At 42.5% G+C, this 27,392-nt stretch overlaps 1 protein-coding gene across 1 annotated transcript in view; it reads right to left on the bottom strand.

Annotated features, from left to right (window-relative positions):
- Positions 1-10,592: 10,592 nt before the first annotated feature.
- LOC146785856 (uncharacterized) overlaps positions 10,593-27,392 on the bottom strand; it is a 29,312-nt gene continuing 12,512 nt past the window's right edge. Inside the window, exon 2 of the mRNA XM_085635215.1 lies at positions 10,593-11,553. Within this exon, the coding sequence (XP_085491341.1) occupies positions 10,625-11,553 (929 nt within the window). The 3' untranslated portion in view covers positions 10,593-10,624. The remainder of the gene's footprint in view (positions 11,554-27,392) is intronic.

Raw genomic sequence — 27,392 nt, forward strand, 5'->3', positions numbered from 1 at the left:
GGGGTCGGACAATGGGGGAGAAGGGAGCATACCTGACGGACAGGAGGAAGCGATCAGTGGGGAGTAGGAAGGGGGCCATGATGGTGGGTGGACACGCTCGACACGGTTGACCCTGGGGGAAAGCCCAAGCTGCCATGGGTGAGCCTGAGCACCTCTACACGAGTTTACAGTAGGAGGGGGGGCCGCATCAGGGGGAGGACAGGAAGACGGGGGCACACTGACATGGGTTGTGGGAGGGAGGGGGAGGGGGGAGCCCAAGCGGGAAGGGTAACTTTTCCTATGCATAAATAGTCGAACTGTTGTATGTAACACTCTCCGGTGGGGTGCTGGGGCACCCGAGGGAATTGTATTGGTTGTTGGTACGAAAATAATTAAAAAATGTTTAAACAAAAAAAACACTGAGATAAAGATCAGTCATAACCAGAAGATGACTTGGATTTAAGACCTCGAATTTCTCCGATTAAATATGATGTACACGCCTTCAATACAAATCAGCTCTCTGCTAATGTTAAGATCTTCTTCGATTCTAACAGAGTACAGGACAATTTCATATCTCTTAAACTTCCGATTAAATTCCTAATTAATGAGTACTATAATATGTTATGTCGTTCTTTTTTTCTTTGGTGTTCACCTTTTTAAAACCCTAATAAAGTATTTGAAAACAAAAGACTCCTCTGTCTAGTAGTATAGTGAATAGAGGATCATGCACTGTCTCTGCACAATCAATCAATGATACTGATATGTTAGTGGGTGAAGTAGTGTCTCAACCTGGTATGTTCATAGTTAGAGATCAGTACAGAATGAATGACATTAAGCCTCTTTGCTAGTAAATCGGTATATATATTTTAGAGTTCAAATTTAGCCAACATATTTGTGATCAGATTTACATAGATTTGGACCTTTGCCTATTTTTTTTAGAAATATCAAGATAATAGATTTAAACAATGAATGTGGAATTAGATTTTTTTCATCTGCTCTCTTGAGGCATACATCTGTACAGGGGTATAATTTCATCCTTAAGTATGTTATAAATTTCTCTCAGGATACCGTTATGAGCAGGGGCTTTGGCTGTGGGTAAGTAAGGTATAACTGCTCTAATCTTCTTTGAAGTAAATTTTATGACCAAATGTAAAAAGTATATTTCCTCAACTACAGGGACTCCTAAATGATTGATATAGGTGGTTGGAAAGAAATCATTGCAATTTGAAGTACCTTTATATAATTTCTGCCCTTATCATTTTTATAAGATTTAATATAGTCCGAGTTTTCTAGTAATTTAATCATTCACGAAGGCCAATATTTTACCAGATTTCTTTGCAGTTTCAAAAGCCTGCAATATATAAAGAAAGGCATTTCTATTTTTGGGGGGATTGCAAACCATTTGGATTTGGCCCCTGGGAACAATCATTTTAAATATGTAAGATATGAATCCTGTACGGAATCTGCCACTTGCCCTGAATATCTACTAACATGACAATTTCAATGTTTCAGAGCATATCTTCATCAATCTATTCTGACCTATTTTAAGAATGACTGAGTTACTCCCCTAACATATGTTTTTAAACATTCCCACACAATACTGTGTGATGCTTAATTTAAAATATTTTGAATAAGTTACTTGGCTTCAGTTTTAATGCATATAATATATTCCTGTCAGCTAAGTAATTAATTGAAAAGAACTATTATCTTTGGCTTTTATCTATTGACCTTGATGATGGTTTCCAAGGAGTGGAATAGAGTAATGATCAGAATATAGAAAATCAAACAGTGATCAATAATTATGGTACTTACCAAGGTAAGATCTATTCTAGGATACTGATTCATAATCATGTACTAGAGAAGAATGTGTATGCCCTTTTCTTCCAATTCAAATAACTTCATAGGTCTATGAGATCAGAAGTGATAATTAAACTATGAATGCTGGTTTTGGTTTGTTTTATTCATCCTATGTGCACTGGATTGAGAAGGTCCAGCTTAGTATGGAAGAAACTGGTGAAGTCAGCAACAATAATAATAGGTCCTACTCAATCAGAGATCACAACGGCAAGATTGGAGAGAAACTTTGGACTATCATAGTAGAAGGATAAAGAAAGGAAATTACATTTCAGATCTCTTTGATTATTTTAAATGTGTGTGTTTGCCTACCTTACAGCTTAATCCATTTTAGGATATTTAATCTGATCATTATGATTCAAGATCAAGATTGCTACTCCCTATTACAGCAGAGGATGATAAGTGTACAATATCATAGCTCTTGGAAAGCAAATGCTCTTTACAACTGCTGGGTGGGCCAGACTTCAGAAAGCTCAGCTCTCTTATCCACAGCACAGCTCTTAAGTTATGGCACAGCCCATTACCATTCTTGCTAATGACCTAAATAACTCAAATTATCATGATAGATTGTCTTAGAACTTCTTTGTGTATTCCCTCTTGTTCTCCCCCTCTTTCCCAGGTTCATATCTCCCCCACCTTCTTCACTATTCCCTCCCCCACCCCATCCAAGCCTCAACCTAAACCCTCCCTCCCACCACATGTGCGGTTTGATGAACACAATACAGAGTAAAAGATTACTTCCTGCAACATGGGGAAATACATCTTTTTTGTCATCTCCTTTCTATACTTCATGCTTTAGGTCTCAGAAGAGCAGAAAAATGAGGGAATTAAAGGGTCAAATAGTATTAGCGTTGTTCATGGATATTCTGAAAGAAATAGATTTGATTTTGAAGTTTGGGAATACATTTGAAAAGTTCCTCGCCAATTAACGTTCAGAGATGCACCAGCAATAATTGCTACATTGATTGAAAGAGTGTGAAATTCTAGTATGAGAGATCTCATGTTGTGGTAGAGGGTGGCTGGTTTCAATGCAAGGTTTGGTTTGAAGTTCGGAAAAAAAACAAATAATAATGTGTGGCTTAGGACCAGGTTTGGTGAGTCTGGTGACTGTTTGTACTCTGGGAATAGATGCATTTGGTGCCAGGATTGAATTATTGTTGAAAACATAATTCTTGATAAGGGTAGCAATCCATTGTATCACATTGCCTTTGCTTTCTCTGCACCTTCTGGAACACCTAACAAATCAGGTGTGATTTTCGACAATGCTTGCCATTTCTGTTCCATTTATTTTTACTTTCTTATTTCTTCGATGAAGAGGGTAATCTATTTATCAAATGAATTAAAGTTGTGTTCAAGAGCTTCAAATCTTCTTGTATGAGTTGACTGGCTTTTTGATTGTATGACTTTCTTAAGTATCATACAGAACATTGTTTTAGTGCTTATTGAACCTGAAGATTGAGTACTGCAATATGCAGAGTATTCTGTAGAAGATGTTAGTGGCATTGAAAGATATTCTGTTAAGGACACAGATGTGTAAGCCAAACCTTGCTCTCTGTCATTACATACGGTGAACTCTGATTTAGCATGTGATAGCAGTTGTAGCTAGACCCCTTATATTCCATGGGTCCCTTTGGATGTTGAGAAGCAGTTCTCAAAACATATGAGGCATATTCAGTTTGTTCTAGCTTTGTCTCTTTGGCATTCTGGTCCATGGCCGTTGTTTCACAGGATAGCTGTTTGGCCTAAGCTTTAGCAACCATACCTTGGGGTCGTATTGGATTTATGCTTCTGGAACTGACTCCAGCTACAGCACCAGTAAGTGAAGTCTGCAAGCATCTGCATAAAAAAAGTTAAGGTCTTGAACCTTGGTTCAATGCTTGAGAAAAGGAAATGTCAGTCATGTGGTCATAGTTTCTGGGCTTATATTTTCAGCTCTCCTACCGGCATTGATACTTCACATGTCATATCACCTAGTCTCGAAGAGGGAGGGGTATCTATAAATTTGGTGGGTCCAAAAATGAGTGGAGTTAAATTGGTTAGATCTCTATGTCCAATGGCAGCTCAGCCCATTATTTGTTTAGATCTGGAGACATCGAACAGAGGCTCATTTGCTATGGTAGTGATCACTGATATTACCAGAATTTAATTCAGTGAGAGTTATTGTGTTATATCTTTTGAGACAGTTGCAGGGGATAATAGTGAACATTGCTGGTGATGGAAGGGTCTGTTTTTCTGGTGAGTATCTGTAAAGCAAATGGCTTTAGTGTGTAATTCAGTTTACATTTTGGATTAGAATCTCTTCACTCCCAAACTGGATCTGCAATTATAAGTGCCCTCTATCTAAACAGGTACCCTACTGACCTTTACAGAGTAAGGGGGCTACTGATAATGAGTCCTTGTGTAATAAAAGATGCTTCCAATAGTGCACAAATATGTCTTTGTTGCTGCATGATTCATATAGGGCTGTATCATATACCAAGCATACGATGTGTGGATCTAAAATTTCAAAGTGATGCATGAATTTAGATGCATTGGAAATCCTTCCATGTTAATTTTGTTTTCTGTTTTGAAGACCAGTGCATCCAGTTGCCATTTATTTTTGGTGTTGTACTTAACCATAGAAACTGTAGCAACCAAACACATAGGTCATACCTTTTATGTTGTTGCTTTTCTTTAAAATTGTGATCTATATATTCATGTTTGATTCATGTTACCTGGCTGTATAAAACATGTCTTTCCTCTTTGTCCATAATTTATTTACATTCAGTCGTGGGCCGTCAACCTATACAAATTCTGGTTTAATCCTGTCTTTAGGCTCTACCTAACTGCCACATTATTTTCCTTTACAAGGCTGTATAGAAACATTCTCTGATCACAAACCAAAAGGTATGTGGCTGAATTTCTCATTAGTGAAAGAGAATAGGCACCCAAAAAGACTACAGAGGATCCCAATAACTGGAGTAACCTATTACGTATCACCATCCACTTCATAAGGATGTATAGTTTTTAAGGCAACAATCGAATAGCAAGTGCTTAAACAGAACATACACCCATGTCTCTTGAGGAAGTTTGTTTTATTTGGTATGAAACCAGCCTGCAGAAGAATGAGCTCACGGAATGGCTAAACAAGGGGGGGGGGCAATAAATTGGGTTATTAGTTGCAAAAGATGTGAGTCCTTCATAAGTAATACGTTCACAAGTGTCTTTTTACTGGGATCCAATTCCCCATTATAACCCTTGACTCAGGATACCATCGCAGAGCAGATCAAGGCATACTCAAACGAGGTGGTGTGAACTAGCAACCCCAGCTCACTAGTGTGTACAACAATGCTCAATAAATCATTGCAGTCAGTGCTATTTCTTTTACAAAGGAAAAATTATTTCTTACACAGTACTAAATACAACACATTTAATTTACAAATATGTGGAATCAGGTAGATGGAAATACCTTTGTTAACACCCTCATATGTCCTGACAACCATACTCGGTCCTGAGGGATATGACCACAATACCCCTACCTATACTAGATTCTATATTAAAATATGAGGGGTGTCATTGTCAATAAGGCAAGCTACTGGCTTTGGCAGGGTATCACCAGATCAGCATAATGGAGAAAATGTTATATTTCACCATTGCTACTCCAATGGAATCAACAGGGACACTACCAATATGAAAGATGTTGTACTTCCTATTGAAATGAATAGGGTTAGTTCCAACATTAAATAGTATTAATTGAACTTTAACACCTTTCATTGATAACCATCAACATTGTAAATAAAGTATTGAACTGAAAAACGTCTGTCCAGAGCATTTCTTTTACATTTACCACACTGCTACTAAAGCTTTAGGATAACAATCATGGGTCCCTGCACTCCAAATCCAAGTGGAAAGGCTTCAGCTCTAGGAGTGCTTTGACAGCTAAGAAAGCCACTCTCGAGATCATAGTTACAGTGCCAATGTAGTTTTAGGGTGACTTTTGTTTAAAACAACATGTATGAGGGGCTGCTGCATTCTGCAGAATCCCCAAAAGTGCCACAATCACTTTGGTGGTTACCGAGTCCTTACTTGGCACCACATTAACAAAAATGAAAAATTTAAAGTGCACATGTGGGCTTATGAGGCAAACCCTTGCCCCTCAGCATGCATATGACATGAGCGGCTTTTAGAATCACTACATTGTATTTCTGTTTTTTATAAAAGCTGTGGACATGTGCTGTGCTGTTCTTGGAGCCAGGTGCTTATGCCTCTTTGATGGTGCACACGATGTGCATCTATAGATGGGGCCACCCAGGGATTCTAATCCCAGGCAGTTGGCAAGCTCCACTGCCTGCACAGCTGTTGTGTGGCAGTGTGGGGCCAGCCTCCTGTTCTATGCTCCCACCTCAAGAGAGTAGAACTGTTGGTGTTTGGCTCTCATCTGGAAGAGGGAGCTACCTGGTCCTCTCCTGTCCATGTCGACCATAGTTAAGGGACATTGTGCTGGTCAAACCATTCCAGAAATGGGGGCTGACAAACCACAAAGGGCTTTGGTGCCCTTTTCTGTTCCAGGGGGACGGAGTCCCATGGGGGCCCCAGATGATGGCATCCCCAGGACTGAGGTGGCACTCAGGGATGGTGCTCCAATCCAGGGAATTTGTCAAGGAAGGCTGCACCAACTCCCAGGGGCATGGCCCTCCCTGAGGGAATTTTGAAAATTCTAGTGAAGTGCCATGTGCTTTGTTGTCTGCTGAGTCCCTCCACAAGACTGAGCTTTGCAAGAGATTTCCTCCATCCCTCTAAGGCTGATTGAGGCACTTTTGATGTATTTTTCTTCAGAAAACTTGCCCTAGCCCCCAGAAGCATATTTCTCAGGCTTCTTGGTCTCTTACGGTCACTTTTTGTGGGGATCTTGATTTTACGATTCCCTGTGCCTGGCATCCCCTCTGCCTGGTTTCTGGAGCTCCTATTCTGCTTATGGGGGTGTGCTGCTCCTCCACAGCCAACAAGCAGAACATTCTTCCTGCCACACTCCTCAGGCCCCATGTATTTGATGCCTGGGTGATAGGCGAGTAAGGGGTAACCTTCCTGATGGGGATCACTCAGCAGCAGGACCTGTCCACAGAAGTCTTTGGGGAATCCTCTAGGTTACAATGCCGGTCCATTCACCCACATTTTCCTCAAGGGGCTTAGGGGGGCCAGTGCCACTGGCCCTTGAGAGACCCGTCCTAGCTCTGCAGATCAGCTGGAATGAAAGTGGTTTGGTTCATTCTTGCAGTGGCATCGGGGTGGCTTTTCTTCCAGCTGAGCATTTTTTTGTCATTGTTTCTGCCAGGTCCAGGTCTCATCTGCCTGTCCCTTGTGCAGGGGTTTATAACTGGGAATAGAAAGTTCTAAAAGGCAGGCATCCCTGCCAATACTAGTGTGCCACACCATCACTCAACCCCTGTCACAACCCTGCTACACAGCATTCTGGGAAATTACAGCATGGCAACATCAATTTGACTATGGAAACAGCTTTCCTGATAGCCTCAGCTCTTCCCCAACTGACAGAGCTGCCTTATCCCTTCCCACCAAAGCCTCAGGGGCCAACCCCTCCCGTGCGTGGCTGCAGAGGTCTGGCTCTCCTCTTTTGTTTCTGTGGGCTTGGCCTGTCCTATCCCTTGCACAGTGCGACGAGCTAATTAACTCATACCGATTTCCTACCCACCCCTTCCTTTCCCAGGAACTGGGTCAAGCACTGTTAATGGCTTGGTTATATATGGAGACATCCAATCCTCCTGCTGGACAGCAAAATTATTAGATTGGAATCTGATTATGACCTCAGCCAAGAAAATATGACAATTATTAAAGTACCATATGGAGTGAATTTATGATGTCAGGTCCTGTTAATCTAAAATCAGAATACATATTTCCCCCTAGAGATGCTTCCCACCTCATGGGACCCTGTAAACCTATGTAGCTAAATCTGCCCTTTAGTGCAGATTTTCCCTATAATGTATAATTCAGTTAAGCACTACAGACCTACACTATAAATGCCCGCTCACATTAAATGTATACCCCAGGCCAGGACCAATTCTTGGAGGATTCCTTTTATCTCAGGCTACCTGTGCGCAGATACCAGGATATGTAAAGCGGTAGACTCACTTGTGAAGTCTGCTCATGTACTCACATATAGGTGCTAACAAGTTCACCTGTAACCAACCCAGAACCTCTTACTCTAGCTGCACAGCAGAAGCCTTATCTTAAGTAGCAGATGGTGGTAGTTAGCACTGTTAGTTCATTTACCTGAATTTACATTCAGTGAGGTTTAGAAAGTGAGACTCGCTCATAGTAAAAGTCCAAAATCCAGGTACTCAAAAGTGAAAAATCCAGGAGGATTAGATTGGTGGAACCCACTTTGCAGCAGAGGTTTGTTGGTGAGGTAGCCTCCCAGGGACAGTGTGGCTGGGGAGAGCCGCCACGGAGATACACTGTTGCAAGATGCCTTGCAAGAGGTGGGATTGCGGCAAAAGGGCATCAACAGATAGGTGCCATGATGCATGGGAGAAGGGAATTTGTAGTAAGAGGCTGTGGCAATACCAATTTAGCCCAGGGGAGAAGGAGAGCAGTAAATGGAAAACAGCCAAGTCCAAGCAGAGAAGACAAAAAATCTAGGGTTTCATGTCTGAATTGTATTCAGTGTCCAACCTATGGTTGAAGATTATGATATGGTCTAACTTCTAAAGTGAACTCATATAACACATTGATGCAAACCAAGACCATAGCACGTGCACTGGAATTATTCAAGTGTGCTTCAACCCAAAGTCAGCTTCCAGAGTTCCTCTACTGTCTAGTTCCACAATAATGCCACCTAGAAGAAGCACCATGTGGAGATAGAATTCTTCATCATAGCATGTTGGTGGAGAAGGACCATGTGGAGAACAAGAAGTGTTTCCCAGCAAATTTCTGTCTTCTTTGCAAGTATCTGACCATGTTTTTTCAGTGTATCTTCAAAAACACCTACCATGATGCTGGCCTGCAATGCCTATGAGCGTACTACTAAGCATAGGTTCTTAGTGGACTCTGATCTATCTCCTGCCTACAAGAATGCTGTTGCACTGTGCTGTGTTGTGGACCAGAGTTAGTCTGGGTTTTTTTTCAGTGTAGTTCCATTCAGAACACTGCAGCCAGACTCATCATCAGCATCACCCCTACATCAGAGTTCTCCACTGGCTCCTCCGTCCAGAAGAGATGCCACTTCAAGCTGTTGACTCATGTCTACAAAGCCCTGCACAACATCAGACCCACCTACATCAACCACCACCTGACATTCCACCAACCCACCATGAATCTCCGCTCTGCCTCCCTTTCCCTTGCACACGTTCCTCACATCCATCGGAGCTGCAGCGGAGGCTGTTCCTTCTCCTACCTCACTGCCACATTCTGAAACGACCTCCCCCTCCCCCTGCAAAACTCCCCCTCACAATTCGACTTCAGGAAGAGGCTCAAGACCTGGCTCTTTGAATGAGGCCTCAGAACCTCAGCACCAGGATAGCCATAGGTTAATAGCCCCCAGCATTTCATTGTATGTTTACATTATAAAGGCATAAAGATGGTTATTTGAGAATGGTAAACATGTACTTACCTATGTATACTTACCTTGACAATATATTTGGGTTGTCAATATTCTTTACTCAAAATTGTTACATTATAATATTAAGTACTCAATACTGTGGTAGAACATTATTGACAAGTGCCACCATGTAAAGTGTATTGGGCTAAGCACATGGAGCTAAGTATTGGATAAATGGATATGTTTAACAGTACTTGCTGCTGTAGCCCTGCAATCAAACCTCTTCCCACAGACTGCGAAGTTAAATAGGCTGAACAGTGTACTATTTATGTAAGAGGTGTTTAATATCTTAGGTGGCATCTGTTATACTGTATTCTCCACAGAGTAATACTTTACTTTCAGCAGTATTTCACCTGCAAAAGGGGCGATGCCCTGCTATCTACAATTTAATGAAATAAACAAAAAATGTGATGGGTGAAATGTTTGCATTAATTCCAGCCACTGGCAATTGCTTAGGGCTTCATCCCATCCATTGTTTTAGTGTCACCTAAGCTTAGTTCTAGCCATAAGGAAATCAGTCTTGGTCCTGTTACAACAGAAGCAGTCCAGCCCGAATTTCCAAGCCTTGTCGTTCCAAACTGAAGCACAAGCAGCCCTACAACAGTTATGACATAGTTAAGGCTCTTCTGTCGGGTGCCGCCAGCTTCTGGTGGCACAGTGAGCACGAGACCCATGCCTTGGCATACCCATCACATTTTGAGAGTTCCTCTGAAATAAACACAAAAAGTGATGGGTGGAATGCTTCAATTAATCTTCGCCACTGTTAATGACTTGGGCTGTATTCCAGTCCATCATTTTATTACCAGCCATATGCAAATCGGCCTTGGTCCTGCTCCAATAGAAATAGTCCAGCCTGAACTGCCAAGCCAGGTTCTCTCTGAACCAGAACACAAGTGACCCAATACTAGTTTTACCCTCCTTGGGCATTTATTTTTCAATACTTTACCTTTTTTCCAAATGTGATGGTTTCCAAGGTATCATTCTAAAGAAACTGTATTTTCTGTTTAAATTTAGTTTACGACTGGGTTGGAGAATACAAAAGTGCTTCAGTTGCATTCATGTTCTGCATAAATTTGCCCATTTCTAATTTACACAGGTATTAACAATACACTTCACATTTGAGTAAAGAGATACAAAATAAAAACATTATGTAGCCTACCTTACTTTAAAAAACTTTTAAAAATATGAAAAGACAAATAATTAGTCAGGAATGGGAAATAACAGTACACCTGAAAACAATGAATCTGTGTTTGCATCTGCCACAAGACCATTTTGGGATGCATTTAACACCTGAAGATATATTTCATCATCTTCTTCAAGTTGAATTAGTAAAGATCCACTTGCTTGTGAAACATGATTATCGGTTTGCCTGGTAAATGTTTGTACAACAATGTTCCCATTGTGAAAGAGGGCCACCTTTAGTGGCTTGCTCGTGACACTCAAATGGAAACTGAAAAAGTAGATTCCTTCAAAGCTGGCTGTAAATATGCCTGACCTGGTGTTATATCCATTGTTCAAGTTGAGAAAAACCTTTTCAAATTGTACTGGTGATCCCGGGAGTGGAAAGTTTCTTTGTCTTTGAAGACCAACAGAGAAGGCAACGTGCTCTTGTTCTGTGCAGTCACCGCATTGCCCTTTGTCTCCTTTGCGTCCAGGAAGCCCAGGTGGCCCGTAGTGTCCTGGATAACCTACTTTTCCTTGAATCCCTGGATTTCCTCTTGGACCCCCAGGCCCCAGAGGGCCTAATGCTCCTTTGGACCCTTTTGGCCCAATCTCACCTACATCTCCTTTGTCCCCTTTAGGCCCCATTGACCCTTTCTGGCCAGGATTTCCTGCTATTCCATTTTCACCCTTCAGTCCCGGGTTACCATTTGCACCCTTTTCGCCCATGAATCCTGGAGGTCCCGCAGTGCCATTGTGTCCAGGCTCACCGTTATCTCCTCTCTCACCCTTTGGGCAGGAAGTACAGGGTTCTCCAGATTCCCCCTTCTGGCCAGGTGGCCCTTGTTTAACAACACCTCCCATAAGGGCCTGATCACCCTTTTCTCCTTGAGGAACATCCAATGCAAGGGCTTCCTTGGGTGCTTCAAATCCTTGCATTCCTGTCTTCTCAACCATCTCAGGTTCACCTGTGACAAAGACAAACTGCAGTTGACTTATCATGTGTACTACCTAGCATATCTACACACAGCACATGCTGACTGTAAATAATAATACTGCTATCTTAGAAAATAAATACATTTTTTCTTGGCATAGAAATACCACATTGAGATCTATGTAAAGCCCTAGCCTTTGCATTCTTTATTTAAAAATAATGTATTTTTGATGTATGTTTCATCTCAGGCATTTTTTCCAGCATAGTAAAATTGCAATATATTCATTATCTAACGATGCTCGCCACTTTCATGAAAATTTAAGATGGCACTTAGACGATGGTGTTGTGAATAATAACTGTTCTGCCTTTGAAAATAAATACATTTTTCTTGTCACAGTAATACCACATTGATGATGGGTGCAAAAACGCCAAAGTGGAAATACATTTGAAATGGGCGTCAGGTAGGATTTTGTACTTAATTATTACCTTTTTAGTGAGAAATACAATGATTAACATGTACATATTTGTTTTTCACCCATTGTATGCACATTACTATCCAAAACATTCGGTTTTGTCAGGATAGTTACCTCTAGCTTAAAGCTGTTGGTAAATGTGTAAACTAAACGTGAGCAAAAGCAAAGAGGGCACGCTATGTGTAGGTGCTGTGCAAAAATCCGGGAAGAAAACGTGTGTTCCATTTTTGCACTTTATTCAAAGGTGTAAATTATCCTATTACTAAGTTAACTAATCTAAGGGTTGCTAGACTTGTTGATCTATTTGTAAGATTGAGTAAAAGTGCAACTTTTTTGATTCACACCTGTGTCCTTGCCAACTTCGCAAGTCAAACAGGATTACTTTAGAAGCCATCCTAGAGTCATCTGATTATCATCCAACTACATTAGAAGTCATTTTCACAACATCAGACATCATCAAGCTCTTGAAGTCATCAGCAAAGCTTAAAAGCTGAGCCTGATGATTTGAGGATGACTTGAAAATGAGTATCTGATGACTTTAGAATGTGTCATTATTCATGATGATTTAAGGATGACTTGAAAATGAGTATCTGATGACTTTAGAAGGTGTCATTATTCGTGATGTTTAAGGATGACTTAAAAATGAGTATCTGATGACTTCAGAAGGTGTCACTATTCCTGATGATTTAAGGATGACTAGAAAATGAGTATCCAATTACTTTACAAGATGAGATTGTTCCTGATGAAAATGAAATTTGAAAATGAGTATCTGATTACTTCAAAAGTAGCATTATGTTTTAAGTAACATGTTTTTCTTCTGGTGAATTTATTATAAATTGTTGGTTACTTCAAGAGAATGCCCACCACTTTGGTTTCAGTTTCATAGAAAAATTCAAACTGTTGGATGATTGTCCAATTAATTGCAGATAAACGCAAAATGACATATAAGTTTTCTATTATACACAACTGAGCCTACAATGTGCCTCCGAGAACTGTGCATAAGTCACAGGTTATTTTTTAACACATTTATTTATTTTTGCCACTTTCTTTTTTTACAAAACAGGTAAAACAAGCATCCGCTGGTAAAATGATCAATGCCTAACATTAATAAAGATGAACATTGGTCATTATATGCATGGTTACTAAAATTAAGTCACAATGAAGGATGAAATTATGTGGCAGGGTAGACTAAATGTAGCAAAAATAAATGCTGCATATTGTGCAATCGCTGAAGGCACATTATGCAGCAGATTCTTTATCTAGCCATCTGATATTTGATGACTTGCACCGCAACGCAATACACAGAATTTCAAGCATTGATCAAACAAATACACAACTGATGAAATATTTTATTTAATTCCCAAACAAGTGTTTAAAAACAACATTTTACTTTTAATGGGCAGGTATAAATTCAATTGAGACCGCCCTTTGGCCATACTGTATTCTATTTGATGTACTTGCACTGCTCTCAAGAATCAATCTGAGGATACCAAATGAATTATTAGCCTCCAATTTCATACTGCTGCACATTTACAGAACATTTTTTAATTTTCAGTTGTACATTTTGCTTCTATATTGATATAAACTTTATTATTCGGTCAGCATTATTATGTTTTATGAACAGCCGTGGACCCCAGCGTAGGTTTCCCAGAATCCTAGGGGTCCCTGGAACACAGGTTAAGAATGCTGACCCAGATGATTTCAAAGCTAATGCGCTATATGAAGAGGCATGCATGTAGGAGATTTGTATATCATGCTTTGCCTTAATCTATTTCAAATCAATTTGCCATTTTACTTACAAATGATTCATTTTCTACCTGAATGTAAAAGCAGGAATATTTTATCATTGATATCCTGATAGCTGTGATGTTGTTAGTTACTACTACCAGATAAACTGGTGCCCTGATGTCATGGGATTCACACTTAAGTTTTGGATGACTCCTGTGCTCCAGCATCGTCGCCAGGGCTCCACAGATGCTACATCAATACCTGCATGCTACAGCCAGCACCTCTGACAAGGGGTGGAATCGTGCTCCTGCTCCTCCTGGACACCTCCGGGTGGTTTGGCTCTGTCCCCTCTACTTCCAGGTACTTCTCGTTCAGAATCCATGGTTGGGTTCCACCGACATGGTACACGAGGCGCTGTAGCCGCCAGACTTCCAAGATCCTCCATTGGTATCAACGGGCGGTTCCTACACCACTTCACACCTATGCACCTGGGCTCCCTGGTGTAGATATCCTGGTTCTCTGGGTTTCCATGGATGGGGTGGTTCTCTAACCTTCCTTGATCCAACTGGTTTCCTCGGGTCCTTTGGGAAGAGTCCTAAATCCGTAAAATACCAACCGTGACTTTCCCTGTGTTAGCCTATGGACATTTGACCAGGTGGAACACCTCTGCACCAGGGCATCTGAGGGTATCTAGCTACTGACCTTTGGTGGTTCTGTTTTTCACATGGCTTCTTCATCCTTGGGTATCAGTCCTGGTTTGGTACTCACCTTGCATTCAATTTTCTTAGTATATGGTTTGCCCCCCCATAGGGGCCTGCGTGTTTTCTATGCTTTACTTACATGTTTTGAAGTATATTTCTATGTGTATTGATATCGCTGAGTAGGAGATATACCAATGTAGTTCTTAGTGTTGTGTTTAATAAAAACAGAAGTTGTCTTTCTATAACTGGTGTGTTTTCTTCTTGTGTGTAACTCTCACTGACTGACTGTGTAGTGATATACTCACTTTACACCTTCCTGAATAAGCCTTAGCTGCTCTCCACAGCTACCCCTTGAGAGCTTTGGATATCAGGGATCACTACTACTATCAATAAGGGCTGCCTGGCCTTGGGTGCACAGTGCCTCACCAATAGGTGTACACCATATACTGAGCCAGCGTCCTAAACACATTCCTTTCCATCGATCAGTTAAACAATTCTTCTGTAGATGGTAAGAACTGGTAAAAAATACAAGGTGAGAAGTGAGGGAGATTACAGAGAGAGAGAGAGATAATGAAAGGTAGGAAGAAGAAACTCAAAGGAAATGGTTAGAGGTATGACTATGATGAACATGAGAGATTGCATTCAGTGCAAGAAATTTGAGGGAACTAGGAAAAGATCGTAGGGGATGCTGCTGGTAGGGGTTGGGTGACAGAAAGGTATAAGTAATAGAAATGCGAGAGGGATAGTGTAAAGAAAAGTGAGAAGTATTAGTGGGTGTGATTCAACATGATGGACAGGAGAATAGTGAGTGGGGTTCAAGCAAGAGGAAGAGAGAAAGTGACAAAACACAGTAGGTTAGTAGAAATAAGATAGGTAGGAGGGTATGGGGACCGGAGGAGAGGTCCTGTCCTGAGTTGGACTGAGGTCTTGAAAGGACAATTTTGTGATACCCTGGTACTCACTGTTCATAAAGGATATGTGGAAAGACCCAAGAAGGTGCAGTGGTCATGTCATCCAATGCTTTGATGATTTGCACAGACAACCTTTGAAATGGTTAAAGGAGGAGTGGGGGGGCATAGAGTGGATGTTGTGTGAGGTCTTGTGAGGGATGCTCTGAAGTTGAGCCCAGTGTATTATTTTTTGTATCACTTGACACAGAAAGAGCCTACTGCAGAAGGCAGTTGTAGGCACAGGATTCCTATAGTGTATTTACAGTAGCGGATGGACAGGGAACGGCAGTGGAGGGGTGAGGTAGCAGCAGAGAGTGAAAGAAATAATAAAAAGAAATACCACTTACCTTTTCGACGGCTGCCGCCTATCCTCTGTCTTGCTCAGTTTCTTTCTTTCTGCAGTCCCAGCAGCAGGAAGCACCTGGCTCACAGGCTACCCTGAGCCAATAACAATGCTGCAATGCAGCATTGTGATTGATTTGAGCACCATGGTTCAGTGCTCAGACGGGGAAGGGGAGGCTTTGCATGTTCCTCATCAAGCTGTGTAATAAAGCCTGGTAGGGAACATGCAAAGTGCGCATAATTGTTTGATCAGTCCAAGAGGGCCGGACAAACAGTTATGTGCACTTAGGAAGTTTGTAAACCACTCCTCTCCTGTGCCATCAGCCCTGTCCAGCCCTAACTCAGCCCTCAGCTACAAAAAAATTAAATGATATTAACAACGTTATTATCATTTTATTTTTGCTGCTCTGACAGCAGTGGGGTCACGCTCCTCCGTCTTAGTACAGGAGCTACCCCTATGCATTTACTAATCTGATGAGCCCTCCTTTGAAAGGAGCTGTCTCAAAGATGTTTTTAAAAAGTGTAGTTTGACAATGACTTTTAATTGGCATCAGGTACTTTGCCTGCTTTGTTTAATCAATTGGTGTTTATAGTACATGTGTTTAATAGCGCAAATACATTTAGGTACCATTGGGAGCCTTCACTACAAAATTTTACATACGAAATAACCAACTCACCGGGCCTACTCCTTTCTCACTAGAGCCAGGGATTTGTTTTTATAGTGCATCAGAAGACCTCTTAGGCAAGGATCGCCCCCTAGTTTTTTTTTGGACTTGTGATTGTTTTCATCCCCACCCCAGGACGGATCGGCCTGTTTTTAAGGCCCATCTGCCCCATCCCCATCAGAAAACCCTACTAGAGCCAGAGATTTGTTTTTATAGTGTATGGGGGTGATCCCTTAGGCAAGGATCGCCCCTAATTTTTATTTAATCTTGTGGCCAGTTTCTACCCTCCCCGTGGGCAGATTATCCTTATTTGAAGGCAGCACTTTTTCCCATTTTTAAAACAACAAAAACAAAATGTAGCTGTATTTTGGCTAATTTCTGGGTCCCCTCCAAGGGAATTAACAAACCCTGCATACCTTTAGAAATTAACAAACCCTGCATACCTTTAGAATCCTTGCGTTGTTGGGAGAAAAGGACACAAATTTGGCGTGGATACCTTAAGTGGACAAAAAGTTGCCTTATGATTAATGCCATCCATTTTTTGTTGGTGACCTTAACGTGCCTTTTGCTGCCAAAACCTATCTTTAATAACTACTTAACTTCTGCCTGTTATCACTGCACACAGCCTTCATCCTTATTAAAACAAAGAATTAATATGGTGCAATAATTTCTTCAGCAATAAGGCATATATACATACCTTTTAAAATTTGAATAAACAAATGGAAAACTGTTTGAACTGTACAGTATAAATGATGGCCTAATGGTTGTGTTTTTTAAAAACTTTTTTTGTTCCCCTCAGGACAATGAAGAATCCTTTCATTTGATAACTAGGAAAGTCCATCATTTCACACTGGGGGAATATTTTATTATTTTTTTTAAAGTGCATAGGAAATTGTATTTCCACTTGTATGTCCTGATTATGATTAGCTCTCTAAGGAAATAGCAAATAACACATTGTTCATTATTAACCATAATGAAAGCTATTCTGTTGGCCTTGGTTCCTGCCTGAATGAGGCGTGTGTACGGTTACAAGCAGAAATGAATGCTTTACAAGCGAAAACGAACACTTAAAAGGTACGTGATTGATATTCAAACCTAACCACGTAAACTGTAACAAATTTCCATTAACAATACTTTTTTCCGCCCAAACACATGCTTGTGTTATGTGTATATGATCTGCTGTGTTAACAACTCTTTCATTATACACAGTTGCAAGGCACTTGCAACAGTGAGTTAGCTATACAGCATTTGCAAGCTGCGCTGTCTGTTTTGGCAAGTTCAAAGAACGTAACATTTACAGCAGCCTCAAAAACAAGCAGTCGATCATTCACTGTAGAAAAGGTACTTGTTTTCTTTTCCACTCTTTTGGCATACTATGTGTGTTGTAATTTGTAAATCTTTCCACACAATTAAAGTTTATATAGGACAAACCTTGTAGATGCTCAGCATGAGGAATGTTTTAATCTTTTTGCGTGGAATGTGTTTTAAATATGACTGCTTTATATTTAGTGAGCTAGCCCAGCAAATCTTAGATTGTTAGCCATGTACAAATGCCGAATCAACTTCCAAAAAATATGAATTATAATATATCTATTTTTAGTATGTAACCTAAGATGATGCCAAATATGTTATAGCTGAGTTATTTTGCAGATTGATATGCAGCAGTTGGTGGAGGATTCAAATGACCCTTCAAGGTTCAGAAATTTTCTTGTGCCAAAGAGAGAACTGCACAAACTCTTGGAGGAAGCCAAGGCAGCTCAGGACAGTGCAGGTTTTCTTCTGAATAGTGTTGGTGAAATACTTTTTTTACAGAAAGAACTTGCATCTGCAAAAGGTATAACTAAGGCTCGTGCTGGAACAGCTGTCCTTGATGAAGAGCAGGTTAATGCATTATTTGGTAAGATATTACAAATGTTCACATTAACTTTCGGTCAATCTAGGATTATGAAAATATATTAATATGCATACAGTATTAAAATCTGTTTGCATATTTGGTCCTGTATCATATTATTGTACAAGGACTCCATCATGCTTAACTCATAGCTGTCTACAAAAGAAGAATGGAGGTTGCAATTTATAAATTTTGTGCTGAATTTCCTCTATAAATGGCATGCAAATCGGGCACAAAGCCTTGAGTTGGGATTTAATTTTTGAATCTGTAGGTACAGGTGAGGTTGATAGCAAACTGCACTTAGAAAACACTGTGCTCCCAGCTTTTATTAGACTTGATCAACTCTCCCAATTAATGGATCAGTCGCCCTGTTCCTAGCACTTGGTTGTAAGCTCTTATTTGGATTTCTGGTCAGTAATGGTCGTTTCTTAGACTGTTTTCCAAATATGAATATTGCAAGTAGAGTTCAGGCTCAACGTGGCTGCCTCCACAATGGTTTTGCAAATTAAATCTGGTATTGATTACTTTCTGTTTGGAGAGGAATCATGACAGTGTCTGGAGAACATGTCTAGGGCACACAACTTGGTTTTTCGACACCCTTACATCGGTACTTGAATCAATCTTTCTTTCAACTACCCCAGCCTTTCAAAAGGGTGAAAGAAGCAGAGAAGACAGCCTGCTACTTGTGGCTGGAACTATCAATAGTGCAGCAGGTTTAGTTGCCTTAGGGACTAGGAGCATGAGGAGCTAAACACCCCAGTTATAGGTGGTTGTGTGTTGTGTTCAATAACTGTTCTCAGTTAGTCGTATTTGCTTTTTTATGATTTTCACATTTATTGCAGTTTTTCTGCTACAGAAAGGTACCCCTACTCTTAGCCCTACTCACTCCTGCTGCCCCAAGTCTTGTACAACGTTTTGGAGGGAGTGTACTGCTCGATTTTCCCGGCTTTCTTGTGATTAAGGGGAACTAATGTGACTTCAGTCTCTTTCCATCCAAGTCTAAGGGTTAGAGTAGTGTATAGAGCCTATTTATTAGGCTCTTCGACATGATCCTGTGTTCTTCCCCATAGATCAGGGTTTGCACATATATCCTAGAGGATAGATTCGTTAGTATTAGGGGTAATCTGTTCTATAGTGAGGGTATTTCATGGAGCCGTGCTGAATCCAGGCCTGGTAGGCCTTAAACGGGAGAGACTCCATCTTTCTTTCCGCTCCGGCAGCTTGGAAAGTTTCTAGGTCGAGGGTGATGTTTTAGTTATGAGGTGTTATTCGCTTGGAGAGAACCGGTTCAGGCCGGCCCTTATCGAAGGATTGTATTTTTCTTCATGCCGAAGACACTACATCAGGCCGGCCGGCTGGGAACGTGTCCTTGGTACGGGGAGGTACAAGAATTTGGTGGGCGGCAGGTTACGGGCTGGAATTTTCCATGAGAAAATGCACCTCTATATTAGTGAAAGTCTGAGGCAGATGCTGGCACTTGCTTTTTAGTCCGTAGGCGGCACCTGTCCGTTAGCAGTAAAGCTACTACTTATTCCAGGGAAGACAGATGACAAACTTGAAGGTGGAGAAAAACCGAGAGATAGATATTCTTCTAACAGAATAGCCAAAGAAAAGAGAGTAGCCGATGAGGAAGAGGTCCCAGTGACTCGGAGAAGGAGAGGGGAGTAGATCCGTGACTGCGGAGGTGTGACTTCCAGGTGAAGCCGAGGCACAGACGAGAAGGGAACCTAGATGACCATTGAGTGCAGGCTACATACGACCAAGGTGATGTCAACCCCTTTTTATTAGAGTGTACAACTTAATCTTTCACTTTTCTTTGCAGGTTATATGTGATATGTGTTCTGTGAGCGTGTATGTAGTAACTAAATAAAGTATCCAGTTTGTAGTGAATCAACATGTGCTGCGTGTTCTTGTATAAGAGGGTAGCCTATTCTTCTAGTCAGCTGTGACTTGATATGAACAGATGTTAATCCTGATCAGGTAAGTGGTAACTGAATAAGGGAGAAAGGAGCCCCTCGAACTGGGGAACAGGTTGTGCTCAACTAGCAGTCTTTGTGTGATCTGATACATAGTAACACTGGTTCCCTTGTTGTATGTCGTGGTAATTATAGGATGAACTCGTGCTAAGGCTGCCGTCTGGGTAGGAAGTCCTGGGTCCCTCTAGGACCGCGAGGCTAAGGCTGCCGTCTGGGCAGGAAGTCCTGGGTCCATTTGGGACCGCGAGGCTAAGGCTGCCGTCTGGGCAGGAAGTCTTGGGTCCGTTTGGGACCGCGAGGCTGAGGCTGCCGTCTGGGTAGGAAGTCCTGGGTCCGTTTGGGACCGCGAGGCTAAGGCTGCCGTCTGGGCAGGAAGTCCTGGGTCCGTTTGGGACCGCAAGGCTGAGGCTGCCGTCTGGGTAGGAAGTCCTGGGTCCGTTTTAGACCGCGAGGCTAAGGCTGCCGTCTGGGCAGGAAGTCCTGGGTCCGTTTGGGACCGCGAGGCTAAGGCTGCCGTCTGGGCAGGAAGTCCTGGGTCCGTTTGGGACCGCGAGGCTGAGGCTGCCGTCTGGGTAGGAAGTCCTGGGTCCATTTAGGACCGCGAGGCCGCCACTTGTATTATAAGAGGTCTTGGTATATATATATAGTAGGAATTCCCTGTCCTTAGGTGATATATATATATATGTGGTTTCTTAGGTGTGAATAGGCCCTAGGGAGGGGGTAACGTTCTGGCTGGGTTAAAGAGGCTCTGTTGAGCGGGTTCTATCTGATCCGAAAACCCAAGCAGAACATTTGGCGTCACGAACCGTTTTCGAAACCTGTGTGCGTCGTATTGTATCGTGTTTGCTCTCGGCGTGTGCGTGGTTTTGTTTGTATATTCTTTGTGGCATATTCGTTTGTATAGTTTTTTTTTCTTTTCTTCTTCTTTCTTTTCTTTTTCTTTCTTTTCTTCTTTCTTTTTCACGATGTTTTCTAGAAGATCTAAATCTACTTTTAAGTTGCCCGTTGATATTCCCGGATGGGATTCAACGCCTTATGAAGCCCTAGCCCGTGAGTGGGCTGATTCTACTGGGTTGAGTGAGAATTGGAATTCTTCTTTGGAGCTGGCGGAGCCGGCTAATGTGATTACTTGTTTGCAGAAGGCACCCGTATCGAAGGGTGAGGAGATTCCCATTTTGGGGCGCAGAGGTTGGATTGTTCTGTCTGCGTATCGGATTCTACATGAGAGATTGTTGAAATTACAAATCTCTCTTGAAGATGTGGAAGCGCACTTTGTTGAGATTCAAAATTCTCATACTTTGTTGTGGTGTCAAAATAAGTTGCTTGCTGATAAACTGGAGACTTACCAAACTATTGCCGAAAGGGCGGCTGTGCGAATTGCTCGTTATAAATACAAGAACAGGCGCGGTCGGGTTTCGACGCGAAAGGTGCGTCTGGTCGTGGCGAAAGCCGGACTGGATTGGAATCCTGATGAATGGGATGGTAATATCTGGAACTCGAGTGATTCTTGTTCCTCGGGTGAGGAGTCTGCCAAGCGCGAGTCTTCTCGTTCCCGTCATGATTGTAAGTTTGCTTCTCGCACCTCTGATGGTGCACCCCGTGATTACGCTCGTTCTTCGAGTGGGATCGATTCCTCTTACACTGATTGTCCCTCTACGAGTACTGATCGGGCTCCTTGTGATGCTCGTCCCGCGGTCTCTGCGCATCCGGTTTTTCGTCGGAAGTTGCAGCAGTCTCCCAATGCTCCGCAGGGTGTTTCTTTAGACTGTTTAGAAGACTTTACTCAACAAGAAATTAGTGATATTTTGCAGCGGTTTCGGCAGCGAGCTGGTGAGACCTTGCTCACATGGATGGTGCGCCTTTATGAACTGGGCGCTGCTGGTATTATGTTGGATACTGGCGATTGTTTGAAATTCTGTTCTTTGAGTTTGGATTCTACTGTGCAGGATCATTTTCGTAACTATAATGGTGGTGGTCAAATTTCTTTACTCCAATTGGCGACTGAGGGTTGTAATCAAAAATATCCTACTGAATCTGACTGGCCTGTGAATGACAAGCCGTGGTATACTCTGCGCGATGCTGCTCAACGTCTCAAAGAGGAGGTGATGAAAACGGCTATTTTTCTGGGTACTGCTGACAGGTTGCTTGATGGTTTGTTGACATCTTCTGTGCGGAACCGTATTATTAGGTCTTCCCCTGTTGCCTATAAGCAGGTCATGATGACTTTATTGATTAATCAGACTGGTAATGTGTTATCTACGGTACTGGAGTCGGTACGCCAGCTCGGTGAGTTGGGTGAGTGGTTTAAACCTGAACGTCAGTCCCGGCCTGACACTCGTACTCCTGGTGAAAATAAACTTACTAGACGTGATATCTTTTCTGGTCTTCTGGCTGATGGTGTGCGTAGGGAGGACATTGACGGTGAGACCACCGCTCGTTTGTGGGAGTTGTTTCGTAAACGTGGTTTGGATCGGAAGGAGGGTGCCTGGCGTGTTCGGACCACTGAGTGTGATCGTGGTGGTTCTGACGGTAGCGGTGATGACGACCGCCGTGGGCGCTCTGTTCGTCGTGATGATCGACGTTATGTACATGATATGTCCCCCCGTCGAGAGAGAGACAGGGAGAGAGAGGGGGAAAGAGAAAGGGGGAGAAATGATTATGTTTACAGCAGACGTAGAGATGATAGGGTCCACTCCCCTGAGTTGAGGAGGAGAGAGGATCGTCACAGTTTGGTCGATCGTAACCCGCAGTACAATGCTGAAGACTCGAATCCGTTCCGTACTGGGAATGGATATGAACAGGAGGTACCGATACCTAAGAAACGTGAGAGTCTTTATCCTGATTTGTCCTGGTACACAGAATGCAGTAAGAATGACTAGGAAATAGGTCAAGCTCCGGTACACAGATGGGCTCACAGAGATAATAGACCCTATGTAGATATTGATATTTATTGGAGACATCGTAATATCCAAAGGGCCCGAGCATTGGTAGATACAGGAGCGGAGGCCACTCTTATTCATGGAAAATCAAAGACGTTTAAAGGTCAGCCTTTCACTATTACCGGATTAGGTGGAAAAGAAACTCCTGCAGTTCAAACTTTGCTTGAAATGAGAATAGGTAGAATCCCTAGAAAAGAATATTCTGTACTAGTGGTGCCTCTCTTAGAATTCATAATTGGCATTGATATTTTGAAAGGAATGACGTTGCATTTAGATGATGGGTGTTACCAATTTGGAACCACGCATTATATATCGTCCAGGCCTATACGGGTTGGTCGTTTAAGAATGCCCCCCATACAAGTTCCCCAGGCGACAAAAGTGGTTTGTCAGAAGCAGTATCGTATTCCAGGTGGCCATGAGGAGATTAGTACCACTATTCAGGAGTTGGTGGATGCAGGTGTTATAACCCCGGTTACTTCTGCTTGGAATAATCCTGTTTGGCCTGTACGTAAGAGTGATAATTCTTGGCGCATGACTGTTGATTATCGAGAATTGAACAAACACACGCCCTCTTTGACTGTTGCAGTACCGGATGTTATTACCCTAATTGAAAGAATCCAAAAGCATCCAGGTACATGGTATGCGTCCATTGATATTGCTAATGCTTTCTTTTCTATTCCAATTGCCCCTGAGTGTCAGGAACAGTTCAGTTTTACGTGGAACGGGCGTCAGATGACGTTTCGGAGTCTTCCTCAGGGCTATGTGCATAGTCCTACAATATGTCACCGGCTGGTGGCAGAGCATTTGGCTGAGGTACCGGTTCATCCCCAAATTCAGATATGTCATTATATTGATGATGTTTTGATCCAAGGCGAAACACAGGAGGAAGTTCAGACCCAATTGGACAGGATCATTGAGGGCCTGCGTGGGAAAGGTTGGGAAATCAACCCGGATAAATTGCAAGGTCCGTCCCAGGCTGTAAAATTTTTGGGTATTAATTGGCATGAAGGGCACCGTGAAGTGATCCCTCAGGTTAAACAGAAGATTCTTGATTTTGCAGTTCCGAGGAATAGGAAAGAAGCCCAGAGCTTCATTGGCCTGTTTGGTTTTTGGCGCCAGCATATTCCTCATTTGAGTCAAATATTGGCCCCCTTGTACCGGGTCACGCGTAAAAAGAATGCATTTGAATGGAATAAACCACAGCAAGATGCGTTTAGTCTGGCAAAAGAAGCAATTCAACATGCTCTGGATTTATGGCCTGTACGTGATGGTGACGTGGATTTGAATGTGTCTGTACAGGGCCCTTATGCAAATTGGAGTTTGTGGCAGAAACAAGGCAGAAGTAGAGTACCGTTAGGTTTTTGGACCAAAAAGTTACCTGATGCTGGTGAGCGTTATACACCCTTTGAGAAACAGTTACTTGCTTGTTATTGGGCTCTGGTGGATACCGAGCAATTGACTTTGGGACATGATATAGTTTTGCGTCCTGAAATTCCTATTATGCAGTGGGTTCTGAGTTCGCCGAAAACTCACCGAATTGGACATGCTCAAGAGGCGAGTGTGATTAAATGGAAATGGTATATACAAGACAGGGCACGTGTGGGCCCGAAAGGAGTTGCTTCTTTACATGAGCAGGTGGCGCGAGCGCCGTCGACTGAGACTGAGAGTGAATGTTCCGTACCTTTAGCACAGGAGTCTCCTGTCAAGTGGGGTAAGCCTTTTGATGATTTGTCCGCAGCGGACAGAAACCATGTTTGGTTCACGGATGGCTCAGCGAGGTTCATAGGGACGACACGGCACTGGAAGGCGGTGTCCTATAATCCGATCACACAGAAATTGCTGAGCACAACTGGTGAAGGTAAAAGCAGCCAATTTGCCGAGCTTTATGCTGTTTATCAAGTTTTGAAACAAGAGTTACCTGGTACATGTCATATTTTCACCGATTCTTGGTCTACTGCCAATGGACTGGCTGTTTGGTTGCCGACTTGGCATTCCCATAATTGGAAGTTGCATTCCAAAGAATTGTGGGGAAAAGAGTTATGGCAAGAGATTTGGGAGATGCTCCCACAGAGTACTGTTACAATCTTCCATGTGGATGCTCACACCCCGATAGATTCTCTTGACAAATTTTTTCATAACATTGCAGATGAGAAATCTAAAATTGCTGAGGCAGTGGTGGACAGGCAAGATTCTGATATTGCGGGATTGGCGAAATGGGCACACCAGAAGGCAGGACATTTTGGAGAAAAGGCCACTAGCAGGTGGGCTGCTGATCGAGGAATTTATATTCCCCTAGATTTAATTAAAAATGTTATTTTACATTGTCCCGTTTGTCAGCATATCAGACAGCGTAAGGTGCCCCAAATTGTTAAAGGTCATTTACATCGCGGAAAACTGCCCGCTCAAATTTGGCAGATTGATTACATTGGTCCACTTCCTATGAGTAGGAATTGTCAATATGTTTGCACTATTGTTGATACATACAGTGGCCTGCTGGTAGCCCTTCCCTGTAAGCAAGCTACCCAATTGAATACCATTAAAACATTAGAATTGATTATGATGTATTATGGTGTGCCATTCCAAATTCAATCTGATAATGCATCCCATTTTCGTGGAAGATTGGTACAGGAATTCTGTGCGGAAAACAATATTGAATGGATATTCCATATACCCTACTATCCACAGGCCTCGGGCCTGGTGGAGAGATTGAATGGCCTGCTAAAGGACCAGCTGCGTAAGTTAACAGATGACAAGTATAAAAATTGGCGAGACTTTTTGCCCCAAGCACTATTGATTTTGAATAATCGTCCTTTTTTAAATGCTGAATCTCCACTTATGCGTTTGTTTCCCCCGAATGTTGAGGCTATGCCTAATGAAATCAGAGAGACTGTGATGTATTGGGAAATTACTCCCGGAGCTTTGGCTCCATGTAGAGCGACCCCAGGGTCGGCAGGTTTAGACTTGCATGCCATGGATGACACCGTTTTAAAAAGTAAGGATCGGGTCATCATTGCTACCGGTGTTGGTATTCATATACCACCTGGGAATTTCGGATTAATCGCCCCTAGATCGGGGCTGGCTGTAAAAGGCATTCAGGTGCTTGGAGGAATAATTGACAGTGATTATCAGGGAGAGATTAAGGTGCTCCTGCTGAATAGCAGTGAGGTTGACTTACTGATACATCGCACTGACCGAGTGGCTCAATTACTCATAATGCCTGTTTTCAGTGGTTCACTAATGAAAGGCACTGCCCCAACTTTGCTAACTGTACGAGGCCAGAAAGGTTTTGGCTCTACGGATAACCCTGGGGCTAGGGTTTGGGTGCAGTCGCCTAAGAATCCCCCTGAACAAGCAGAGGTCATTGCCACCGGTCAGGACAATACCATTTTGGTTATGAGACCAGGGAAAGATAGCTGGGAAGCGGTCCCGGCTGACAAATGTTATTTACGAGAATGATTAATGCCTGTATTTGATTCTCTTTCAGATCATTCTTTGGACTGTTGCTGCAGGATGTGTCGGCGCTGGACTCCTTTTGGGATGGTACGACGAGAGAGGAGGGATCCCGTCAACCCGGGATGAACTGAGAACCCGAGTGTTGCGTTCCTTCGCTGCGTGGGATTCATCATCGAACTTTTGGACATCGTTAGCCAAGAGGGTGACTGATGCCCCTCACTTCTGTCTGACACCGATGAGATCTGTACATGACATCCTGGCGACCTGTCTGGTTGCTGTTCCTGCCTCATTGGAAACTCTAATTCACATCTTCAATGTTTCAAAGGCTCGTCCCAATGTTCTCCTGGGTGATTTTGCTACCCATGTGTATTGCCCCTTATGTACTGAACTGCCGAACGAGCAACCCCCCATCCAGTCCCAAATAGTTACTTATAATATCACACAAGGTGACTTATGCTTCTTTCTTACGTGTAATCCTAGTGCGATCTCTGAATGTTTACGCCTAAAACTAAAAGGCGCCACGTCATTTACAGCTCATGAACGGACTTTGTGCTTTTAAAGGACACCGACCACATGTGTTTCAGTTCAGAACAATATGACTTGCAATAGTTTGGTAGTTACCCCCAGTCATTATCGCACGATGTTACTACCTGCCGGATGGCTTTTCTCATGTGGTAATACTTCCTGGCCATATGTCCCTGCAAACATTTCTGGAGGCCCTTGTGCCATTACGAGACTCAGTTTACTGATGTTCT

Source organism: Triturus cristatus, chromosome 11, assembly GCF_964204655.1.
Source record: "Triturus cristatus chromosome 11, aTriCri1.1, whole genome shotgun sequence".
Taxonomy (NCBI): domain Eukaryota; kingdom Metazoa; phylum Chordata; class Amphibia; order Caudata; family Salamandridae; genus Triturus; species Triturus cristatus.